The following is a 12624-nucleotide window of genomic DNA, read 5'->3' on the forward strand; positions in this document are numbered from 1 at the left end:
CATACATTAACACACCTGGCAGCATTGGTGATTGAGGTCTTGTGTCTAGAAATGCTGCTTGTGTTAAGTAGCAGAGGCAAACTTGCAGGGCTGCACTTTGTCTGTTTGCCTTGTACCAACCCAAAATTAACAACTGCTACTAACCTTTTTCTTTTCATAAACATAGATTATGAAAACCACCTCAGGCTATCCTGGTATGCATACACTTGCTAGGCTGTTCCTCAATGGACTACGTTGCTGAGTATCCCACGACCGCAGTTGCAGCAAAGAGAAGAGCTCTTTAAATCTACGTGGGCATACTTTCTAATTCATACCCACTTGCTGGGCTTAATATAAATATTCAACGTCACCGCTAAAGCTGAGTTTGAGTCTCTCACTAAAGAGACCCAGAGGAAATGGGAATACCCGCTCATGTAAATAGGACGTGTTGCTGCAACACAGGAGTAAAATACTCATTGCTATTAATTTGCCCATTAACCCTGGAGTGGAGCACTTATTTTGATTCCAATGTTCTGCACATCTTGACTTTGAGCAGTAAAAGAATCATCAATTACAATGGGTAACTGCGCTGAAGCCTACGTACTGCTTTTCAGTGACTAGGTTTTTACTAAGTATCCAGGATATTTTCTTAGATGCGAATGTGTGTTTTAACTCTTAACGTCTAAAATGCATCGCTTTATATTTGAGATTTGAGCAGTAGGTTAATTACTCTCCTGCTTGTTTTTATGGACTTTGAATTTAATAAATTAATATTTGATTGCTATTAGACGGAGAAGGAGCCCTAGCACCACAGCGATACTACTCTTTTGGATCCTGCCTCAAATTTTCATTTACATCTCCTGGACATGACAGGAATGCACTGGGCTAAGGCATAGAGAAGGTGAGACCCTTCCCAATGTCTTTGCTGCATGAAGGGTATTTTGTCTTCAACAGGAGAATGCTGGTAGGTACTTTGGCAGACCATGAGGTGGAAATGCAGTGCTCAGAACCATATACATACTCTTGTGAAGGAAACTCCCTTCCCGCTCCCTAAAGACCTCTCCTGTATGCATACCTGGTGCATCAGAGAGCTACATTTACATTTTCCTCCGCTGATTTTAGTAATAGACTCTGGATATCGATGCTTAGTCATAGAAGACATCAATTAGGACAGTGGTTGGCTGAGATTTCTACTAATGTCAGTAAGTTACAGGTTCTACAGAAACCGGCAGTGCAAGGAGTCTATACCCTATCAAAGACTGCCCATCAGTGACGGCCGGTGCAGGTAAGAGCGGTGGGGTGGAGGGGGAGAGCCAACACACAATAAGGAGGGAAACTAAAATAATAATATTAAAAAGAAAACCACTAACCTTGCGCTTGTTACATCGTGGCGATGCGGCAAGTGCAAGGTAAGTGCTTTTCTATTTTTTACATTTTATTTACCCTTGCCATCATATGTCAACACCCCCTCCCCAAGCCTCACCACTCTAACCTGCACCGGCCATCACTGCTGCCCACATCTTATCAGCAGGCCAAAAACTGCACAGATGTCAGCTGGCCACACTCAAGTTAGATTGGTAATGCACATTATTACATGAAACAAAGTTTGTCTCTTTATTGCTCTAATAGAGTCCTGAGGTCAATGAGTAAAATCTGGAGTTTCCCTCTAAGAGTGTTCTTTTCCGGTAATTACCCTCCTGGTGGAATTTTTTTCTCGAAATATTAGACTTCAACAACAGCTATTTCCATTCAGGAAAACATTAAAGCCCTATCTGTTTGAGTATCTTTCTGGCTTGTCTTGGCTCCCTGTCACCTTTCAGCTTTATAACCCAGTTACATTTACTTAGCTCTGGCCCTTGAAATAGAGTATTTTCCCCCAAAAAAATCACACATAATACTCATATATAGCGGGGATTTAGTCAAGAGGCTTCTGCCATCGGTCTGTAACATCATCATTCATATTTTGCTTCCGCCCAACACAGCGTATAGCATGGGCAATTGGCTCCCTTCATTTTGAGTAAAAGCACAAAGCCAGTGCACATCTGTCTCAAAATAGTTCCTTTCTCTTTAGTAACACAGATGTTTCAAAGTGAAGTGAGCTCTTCAGTTCTTTTTACATTAACATTAAACCCTGGCTATTTATTTTGCCTTTAGTTTTGGTTTCCAGTTAGATGATTATTTTTCGTATGATTTTTAAAATTACAAAAACGTTAAGTGACACTGTACATTGTAGCTGCCTGCAATTTGAATGATTGGTTTCGTGGTGATTTACTCCTGGCTTTACACTGACAATAACGATAAAATTCATGGCTCAACTGAAGTTTATTATTTAAAAAACATCACTAGTAAATTGGCCCATCAGTGATTTTTATTTTAGAATTTTTAATGCAAGCCTATGGTGGCGATGCGTTGGTGGCTACATGTTTTTTTATTTATTTCTGTGGCACATTCTTGCAATAAAAAAAAACAAAAAAGAAATTAACCATGGCACCACCATACCAAGGCCAGACCCACTTGTTTCACCAATACTGGTTTAATGCGGGGCTCTTTTTTAAAAATAGTTTTAAACCCTAGGGCATCCTCCCTGTCTTACCCTACCAGCTGATCTGAAGTTGGATAGCGTACTAGAAATATCAATCCCCAGATAGATGGCCTGCTCACACACAGGGCCAGCTTTAGCGCTGGTAGAGCCAGGTTAGACAATAATTTTTGGCACCCCACAACCCATGACCGCCTCCTCGAATTCTCTCACTACCACCAGGCAAAAGTGCCCCTCATCTTTTCAATCATATGTTTTAACTAAACACAGTGCCCACTGATGTCGACGCCCCCCTCCATAGGTCAGCACCCAGTGCGGCCGCACTAGTTGCACTGACCTAAAGCCGGCCCTGCTCACACACACACCTCGACACCAATGTCCGCAAAGAGTCTTGAACCTCACTTATAAACTCAAACGATGATGGTGCCAGCACAGAGTCTCCTATAACCCATATAATTGAACAGTGCCCTCACACACGGTCATAAACACCCATGGATGGATGAAGCGCCTTTGCAAATACAAATTCATGGATTAAAGACGTACTAAATGGCTCGGTTCAAAAACTCTTGAGCGGTGCTCAGGAGAACACCCAGACCTGGTTGGAGGTATTGCACACTCCACAATACACTTTTGCCTGCACTGTTTGGGCACAGTCATTTATAAACCATACAAACACAAAAAATGTTTTGAACACTGGTGCTCAGCAGTGAACATCTGCAGAGAATACTAACCCTCGCCTCGAGTACTTGAGCTTGTTCTCAATCTTGATGGAGCGCCGTTGGCTGTCACTTTGGAACTCGTTAATGCGGCTGTTCTGCTCCTTGTTGAGGGCCGAGATCCTCTTCATGTGCTTCCTCTTCAGCTCCTTGAGCTCCTTATACTGCTTCTTCACCAGTTTCACGTAGGCCTTGTGCTGCTTCAGGTCCTCCACCGACTGCGCACTCACCTCTGGAAGGGAGCACAGGGTGTTGTGTCAAAGGTGTGCTTTGCTTGGAAGGAGGTGCAGGATAATACTAAGAATGCACACATGCATACACTGTGGGCCATATTACAGATGCAGCGCATTTTCCTGGATTGCGCAGGTGCACCTTTCAAAAGGTGCACCCCGAGCAATCCAGAAAAATGCACCGCATAATAGTGAATGTGCCGCCCTGGGGGCAACCACGAACTCGCGCTGCCCTGGGGGCAGTGCATTCATGTGCAAAACGGAGCGGCTGCTTTAAAGCTACTCTGTGTTTTAACAGTGCGAGCCGCAACCCGCCTGCTCTTTTAAAGGGGATTTAGAGATCATCTTGCAGGCAGGTGCAGTCCGTGACTGCACCCGCCTGCAAGGAGATGTCTTTGGGGGGCCATGGGACCCCTTCACCCACTACAGAAGGCTGCCATCAGGGAGCACACTGTCTAGGGTGACCAACTGGCATGTGTGCAAATTCAGGATGGGGAGTGTAAAAATTCAGGACAAAGGGTCAAATTCAGGACAAAAATTCAGGACAGAAGGTCAGAATTCTGGGCAAAACTTTGGGACAAAAGGTACATTTTACAGACACTACAGTGCCATTGTGAGATGTAAAGCAGCACGCATAGGATGTGGCTACTTGGGACCTGCAGTGCTGGACTATAAAGCGGTCCTCCAAGTGGCCAGCTTTATGTGTGAGATCGCTTTAAGCATTATATTTCTGTTCAGCTAGTGATTACTTGCATAGGGGCTGGTACAGTAACGAGTAATGGATAAGACCCATAGCAGACAGGTCTTGTGTGAGGGTAAGAGCATTAAGCAGGAAAAGGGAGTTATTAACCAGCCTTCATGAGCTATAACTGGCTGCACACTGCTGAGCCTTATGGTAATATTGTGGGTCAGAGTGCTTAGATAGGAGTTGACATTACTATATAATGACCTGGCTAGTGGCTAGCCATATATCAGCCGTCCTTATTTACCTGTATATTGGAAATAGTATAGTGTTTGGGCTGTTTCATTTATGTGAGCTGTAAACTGCAGATTCTCATTGAAGCACCAAAGTGTGCAACAGACTAGAAACTGTATACACTGTTAAGGCATAATTGTAGGGCAGAAGGAGGCACTGTCTTTTACAGACAGATCATCTTCTATTGAATGGAAGCAAAATGCCAACATGCAGTTTTACTGATAAAACCATATAGCCCACAAATACTAATGCGTGGAAATGTGGTTTTGGCAAATATGTATCATTTGAACATCAGCAAGTAGTGTGTCTTGATTGTTTTGATCCTATGGTTGGTTTCCTAACTACTGATATGTTTTGAAATATTTTACAGTTCATTTGCAGATATTTTAAAGCTGTGTGTTACAAACAAACTCACAGCCTGTGTTTTCCCACCCCTAAGAAAATTGGCGAAAACATGGTGCATTCTACAACACATTTGTTATTATATATCAATTGTATTAGCTTCTAAAGAATAGTAAATGATGACTTTACTGTGCACCAGTATACAACAATCTTTAATGGGGCTCTTCAATGATTCCCTATCGCCAACAGTGCCTCTCCCCCAACCCTTAAAAACTAATACAAACCGCCCACCCTCTTAAAACTAACTTGAACCCCTCCCACCCCCTAAAAACTAACACCCAACCCTCCCTCCCCACCCTCAAACATCTCTTACCTCTCCTGTTGCTCCGACGCTCCTCTGGACTGCCCATCCAGAACACTAGACCGTCTTAGCCTGAACCACGCACATGTGCTTCAGGCTAAGTCGTCGTTCTTGCAAGTCGTTGTTCGGCTTGCGTAACTCCGGAACTCGTTGTTCTGGAGTTGTTGTTAAGGATGTTCACTATCAGGGAACTGAGGCTTCTGGCAGGGGAACGGTGCTGTTCCCCAATGCCCAAAATTACAACAAAAGGTGTCCGTAAACGGGATCATCACGGACAACGGACGTGAGGTCCAAATCAGGGGCGGTCCGTGAAATTTACGGACGGTTGGCCACCCTAGCACTGTCAGTGCGCCTCCTGAGAGCTTCTTTGCCTCTGTGCCTACAATACGGCATGGGCGCAGTGCCCCATGCAAATGAGGGAACACCCTCTAAAGATCGTGCTGGCGCTTTATGTGCCTTTGGTATTACTGAAGGGGCCGCACAAGAGTCTACGGCCCCTTCTGTAATACCATACGCCCCGGCGGGCGCACACGCCCGTTGCGCCCCAGGGGCACTTTCATAATACGACCCCAGGGTTATAGAAGGCTGTTAGCCCCTTCCTTACCAGGAGTGAAGTACAGAGCACACACTTGGACCTCTGCAATGGACAAGAACAGAGCTGCATCTGTACTTAAGATTGAACACAATTTTAAATAGTTTTAAAAGACAGAACAGAGTTGCATCTAGAGGACACGATCAGAGCTCGGGGGAGCGGAGAGGCCACAACAATGACTTAGATGTGGAGCACACCAGTGTCTGAGATAAGAGTGGCAGTAGCTGGAGCATCTCTGAAATGTGTTACTGTAGGTGAGATAAAATGCGCTCTTTAAATCAATCGAAGAGCGATGGCACTGAGAAGGGAATGGCGAGTGATAGATGGGAGTACAGTGTGAGAGACAGAGCAGGGTAGGGAAGAAGCTGTCTGAGAGGGGAACGATGCGAGATGGAGGAAGCAGTGCATTGTTGGGCTGCTGTCAGGGTGCAGACAGGCTGAGAACGAAATGGTGGTAGCTGAAAGTGGTGCAGTGTTACAAGTAGCGCTAGGTGTGGCGGTGCCCAGAAGGGGCTAGTATAACTGAATAGACCCCATTCCTAACAGACAAACCTCACAGACTGTTCACGTGCCCACTATTTGAACCCCGTACGGGCCTCCCTTTGGTAAGAGCAGGCTTGATTTTTACCGAGGATTTCTTATTTTCCACTGAAACTGTGTGTATTGAACCCGTAAGAAAGTGAATCGTATCACCAAAAAACAGACCTTGAAGTTCATGACGTGCGCATCATTTGGTTCTCTTCTAATTTCTGTTATACAGGTAATGGAATATACACTGGATTAAAGATTGCTTTTCCTGGCCATCGGAAGTCTCCTTGAAAGGTGCGACAAGAATAGAAAATCCCAACCTGCAGTTCGCTCATTGTCCAAGAGCCCTTTTCAACTGCGTAGCAGCCGCGCGCAGCTCAGCGGGGTGGCGCGCGCTCCTTCACGGCAGCCGACAAGCCGCCAGTAATCCTCGAGCTGCGCTGCTCAATCATAGAATGTGCTGGAAGCCTCGGGCTGAGCAGGAATCTATGAACAGCTGTTATCTTTCAACCCAGTCTTCCCCTCAAGATCCAGGCATCCCTCAGAAATTTTTCTGCGTCGACCTCTCCAAAGCGTGTCACTCATTCTTCGAACATGACTTCTAAAAATGTGACAATCTTTCGCCAGTGGGTAAAAAGAAAATGGGAAACAGGCACGCTTCATGCAGCGGAGCAACACACTTACTTTTATGTATAACAAGGAAATGTGATTGGCTATGATACTGGTTGGAAAACAATTTTTAGGAGCCTGCTGCCATAGTTCATTTGGTGAGAAACCATGGCACTTGCAAATTGAAAGCGCTCACTAGTCGGTGTTGTTTGGGTAAAGTGGAACTAGATATACATTTATTGATCAGTAACACAGGAGAGGCGGCATAAAAGTGTTGAAGCGGTGCAAAGGAATAACATAGGGTGACCAGATTCTCAAAACAAAAAACGGGGACAGGTCATAGACATAGAAGTAGGACTACGGTTTGCAGTAACCATCGACATAAAGGTAGGACTATTTGACAGCTCCCATGGACATAGAAAAAGGACTATAATGACAGCTCCCTCCACAGACCGAGATGAAGCATTACAGACGACAAATCAGAGGTCTTTTATTGGCTGTAACCATTAATTCCATTTAAACAGACTTTGCCTCAACATTTGCTATAGTTGGTGACCACGGCTTTAGTGCTGGTGGCGCCCTGTGCGACAGTGTTTGTTGGCGCCCCCCCAAGACCACCTCCACCACGGATTCTCTCACTAGCACCCTTTAACAGTGACCAAGTCTCCATAACCACACTCTCTCAGATGCATTGAATTAGTTATATAGCGCTACTCATACCAGTGTAGGGTGTCCGAGCACTTCGCATCACACACACATTACACAGAGACAATCAATCATGCATGTGTAATCAGTGTATAGGAAATGTTACATAAGCCAAAGGACTAAAAGTGTAGGGAGTCGCATGTCATCCATACTGGTAGGCAGTATAGTTTAAGAGTGCTTTGTGTGGAGAAGCACAAACGCAGAGTCGAAAAAGAAACAGCATAGTTGGGAGTTTTCTTTAATAATAAGAATCGATTTCTAGCCAAATTATCCCTTTTTGCAACATTAATCAATGCTCTAATAATGTATACTTTGCAGTGTTTATGCAGTTCTAGGATGAAAGTTAATAGCTCACTATTCTAGATCAGGACTTTAAGTTATAAATTGCAAGTAACAAAAGGATATCTCTTTTGAAAGCAGTAATCTGTTGATCTGTTTACATCATACGCACTCTGTAATCTACTTGGTACAGGTTCTTTGCAGCAGGCATGTTAACCCTCTACACTAACTTCACCGAAGTCAAAACCTCAACTATACAAAATGCTGATCTCTCTCCAGGAAGATTATTAATCACACGAGTTATCTTGACATTTATGTGAGGCCTGGTAATTGCTGGGGGTAAAGAAACGCTGCAGCAGGTGCTTCAAAAGCATAATAAACTTTAAAACACGGCGCCCCCAGGAAGCCAGCACCCGGTGCGGTGGCACTCGCACCGCCCTAAAGCCGGCCCTGGACACGAAGTACAAACAGGTTACTGTTTCTAAACAAGGATATAAGCAGGTCCTGCAAGTAGGCTTTTACAAAATAAAGACATTCAAAGACGCACTGCCATCAGTAGCTGTTGGAGCAGGAGCGCTGCATTAACAAAACAAAGGTATCTCTGGAAGCACCCTAAGTGACCGGCATTCAGGTGTGAATGTATGCAGATTGCATCCTTTGACTTCTCGGCCTGGAGACAGAGGTCACATTCAAAGCGCTGAACCTCGCGCTGTGGAATGAAAGGAGCACCTCTCCCCACCCCCCATCCCATTCAAAGCCCGATTTCCCTTCCTGCTACAACGCTCACCTAAACGTCACGCTTTAATCAGTGCAAAGAGAGCATGCACGCGCATGCTCAAACAACCGAAACAAATGAAAAACCGGGACATTTGTATGTTTAACCCGGACACTCTTTAAAAACCCGGACATTTCATTGAATTGGAGAAAAGTGTCGGGACACGGGGACACTTCTCCAAAAACGGGGACCGTCCGGGGAAAACCGGGACGTCTGGTCACCCTAAATAACAAGCATTGGCATAGCCAATAGGTCTCCCTTTTGGGACCTTGTAAGTATTTAGTTATGCAGCACAATATCCTTGGTGCAACAACATCAACTGTTGCATGGCTAAACACTTATAAGGTCCGAAAGGTGAGACCAATTGAATATACCAATGCTTGTTTTTTCTTTTCAGAGTTTTATATAATGCAAACTTGACCCAAAGGTATAAGGTATCAGGTATCAGAGCGCTTTACATGATCACCACTGCGTTACACCCGCAAGGACACAATCATTATTGTTGGGCACAGGGACCTTAAGTGATCTGCCCAGAATCACAGGATGTTGAGCGTGATTGATGAGACTCAAATGCATAATGTGCCTATTTGGCCACCCAGTCTCAACGTCTTCTTTCATTTAGGAATTTCATTTTACGAGTGTTCATTAGAGCATTACATTAAACATTTAACTTTCCTAATTCCATTAGTAACCTAACCAAATATCATCTGGTGCACCGAGGTAGAAAACAACTCTAAAGAACCAGTAGCACGGACTTTTATTCCAGACCTCCACAATGAAAGTGTGTGATCTTGGGCAAATTCCTTTGCTTCCCTTGCCTTAAATTTTAGAGTGACTCCAAAATGGCTACATTTTAATTTCTAAGCCTACTTTTACAATCAAAGTTGGAATGGCATTCAATGCTTTCGATTGCCTGAGGGAATTACTTATATTTCTGTGTTGTTGCTGCCCGAAAATAGATATCAGCAAATATAACCTTTAAAAAAGAGATTTAAAAAACCTGTGTGAATAAAAGAGAATAGAAACAATTCGGTTAGCTACCTATTGTGTGTATTCATACAACTCCAATGTATTAAATTAGAAGTATGTAATGCATCAGTTACTCAAGATGGCATGCAGTAGTAGAAGTGCTGCAAAGTGAATAATCAATTAAAAAAAGAACTCTGCTGATACCAGGGTCATGCCAAGGGTATTGATTGATCTCTGCAGACATCTGGTTACTCTAATCCGCTTAGCCCGATAATACAACAGCAATAACGCTTCTGGTAGATTTTTTTTACCAGTACAAAAAAAGCATTTGCATAGTCAGTAGGTCTGCCTGGCCTTGGCAGCATTTTGTAATGTTAAATGTAGTTTTTGCTGCTGGCTAAGAAAAACATTGGTCCACTAACCCTGCTACTGAAGCACACTTCTTTTCAGTTGGATGTGTACTTGCTGGAGCAGGGTTTTCTGATGAAACTTTATCGGGTTTTAAGCTCCAGTTTTGTCTATAAGTCGTGACTAAAATCACTAATCTATAATCGATAATTACATACACATAAGGGTATTAGTGGGGTTAACACTGTTTTATCATTATGCTGTGGTAACGTTGTTTTGTCTCTTTTAATTAAGATGGTCCGTTTTGGCCTAAGGGAAAGATGGCTGCCTTTTACAGCCTGCACTCGAGTGATCGAATTTTGATGAAAGGGCCTTGCTGAACATGGTTGGCAGTCACCTGACCATGGCTTCTGCTGGAGTTTTGAAAGTTTCCGTGATGACAGGGACTCCAGGCAAGCGTCCAAATAACCTTGGAGGAAAAGAAAGCCACAATGAACTTTGTGATTACAGCAGTGGTTTCGCTATGGTTCCGAGGAAATGCGTTCGTGAAAGTAACATTTGCAAAACTCGAGTTTCCTTCTTCCGTCTTTTTATTTTTGTGATTTTTCTGAGCAGAGATTTTCCAAATGTAGCGATGCTACATCCTTTCCTGCTCGCTCTGCTCAGTGGTTTAACGGATATTCAGAACATTTTATGTTGCTTTAGTTTGTAAGATTTGTTATAAATATTGTTAGACTAGAGAGGGTCTAAGGCCACTTCTTCCCAAACCTGCGTTGGTGAGGATCGATGCTGTGAGGACGGCGACTCGGGAGACTTTACTGAGAGACCTGTCCTGACCCGTTATGACATTTAGCTAGACTAGGTAACTATGAGAATGATGATTTTGCTAATGATTGGCTTTCATTTGAACTAATTTTAGATAAAATATCATTTATGAATTACTTTGTTGGTGATTATTTCTTGTCGATTATTGAGTACTTTATTTTGATTATTGTTGTTTGAATCATCACTCAGGACGGTAACCAATTGATCACATTGGCCTTACTGTAGATACAGGGTGTTTAGGAGTTTTCTTTCTCCAGGTTCAGTGTTGATAGAGTAATCGAGTGTATGTTAGTGAAATGGGCCCAAGTGTGTGATGAGTGTGTGTGCGTGTGTCTGTGAAATTACTCTATCCGTGGAAGTAGGGAGAATTTGTATGCCCTGATCTGCAGCAATTTCCTGGTAGCAGAGTGATGGTTTTGATTATTGTCTTGATCTGATTAGATTGCTTGTACATTGGCTTTTGATTCATTGATTTATTGATTGATGTTGGTATATGTACTAATACTATATGTTGAAGTCGTCGTGTTGAGTTTTATGTAGTGCTTCTGGAACTTGGGAGCTGATGGCAGTTCCGTAGTAGGGCAGAGGGAAGTATATACTGCTCTCGGGAAAGACGGGATTGTTGGTCCTGTACGTATGCAGGAGAAACGTGTGACAATTGAAGTTGCGCGTCACATTGTCTGGGTTCGGAATCAGTGACATCGTCGTGTGTTACTATTAGGGATATATTTTCGGTATAAAAGGAGTGCGTATGGTAGCGAAGGTTATCTGTGAAACTCTGGTCTTAAGTCCCAGGGATCCGTAAGGTTTGCCGTTAAAGCTTACCACTGGAGAAGTAATAGGTATTCTTTGAGCTTGTTTGAAGGACTGGGCAGAGGTAAACACTGCTTGGTTAAAGTGTGTTATAATTCTGTAGTGGGGCAGACTGTTTGCTGTCCTCGGAAAAAGCAGGATTCTGTGTGTATGTACTACATTTTCTTGTGTGAAAGTGCGTGAATGTATGAGCATTTAATTGATTGTAAGACTCTTTGGAGCAGTCCTAGAGGAAACAGTTAATGGATGCATGTTAGAAGGGCAGAGTAGAGGGATGTGCTACTGTGTCAACGAGAGTATTAATTCCGTAGTGGAGCAGAAGTGAGTGCTGTTTCAGGGAAAGACGGGATTCTTGTAAACCAGATTTTCTTTACTGTTCTGTGGTTAGCGAAGCAGACAATGGAGAAGTTTTAATGTTGTAACTAATAGATTTTGTAAAATTTTAAAACGAAGTCTACTGAGGAGGTTTTGTAAAGGAGGGGTAGACGAGTGACAGGAGACAGAGCAGAAGCTGCAGTCAGCGACTGGTGACGTCATAGAGACCGCGCTCTGATTGGGTAGTGAATCAGAACAGTGTTCGCGCTGGGATTGGTGCGTTGGTGTGAGCCGCGCAGGGATTGGAAGGAGTACAGGGTGACGTAGACGCTCCAGGATTGGTGCGTTGGTGTGAGTCGCGCTGTTATTGGACAAAAGATTGTACCGTACCGTTGTGTTACGGAAGGGATTAGAAAGTTTTGGTAAACGCTAAAATGTATTACCAAGAAGAGAAAAAGAAGAAATCCTTGTTCGGTAAATTAAAAAGATGGTTCGACAAGGATAGGGATATTAAAACAAGAGAAGGTGAATTATTACCTCCAACGAAAACGCCTGCATCCTTCATGGCTGCGAAATATGGGTATCACAAAACAACCTGAACTAGTCAAGTAAAAGAACCTAACCTTAGGGGGAAGGAAGGTATCAGAAGCCAAATAGGTTCTAAAATACCAAATGTAGAAAAAGGAAAAGATTGTCCTTTTCTTGAGTCCCCTCACTCACCAG

The 12624-nt window shown here is 43.5% G+C and overlaps 1 protein-coding gene across 1 annotated transcript in view; it reads right to left on the minus strand.

The window, feature by feature from the left end:
- The window catches only part of PLCB3 (phospholipase C beta 3), a 614713-nt gene that overhangs the window by 62251 nt on the left and 539838 nt on the right, over window positions 1–12624 (minus strand). The window contains exon 27 of the mRNA XM_085625816.1: window positions 3250–3466. Coding sequence (XP_085481942.1) covers window positions 3250–3466 — 217 coding nt within the window. The remainder of the gene's footprint in view (window positions 1–3249; window positions 3467–12624) is intronic.

The sequence above is a fragment of the Triturus cristatus genome, chromosome 9, assembly GCF_964204655.1.
Source record: "Triturus cristatus chromosome 9, aTriCri1.1, whole genome shotgun sequence".
In the NCBI taxonomy this organism is placed as follows: domain Eukaryota; kingdom Metazoa; phylum Chordata; class Amphibia; order Caudata; family Salamandridae; genus Triturus; species Triturus cristatus.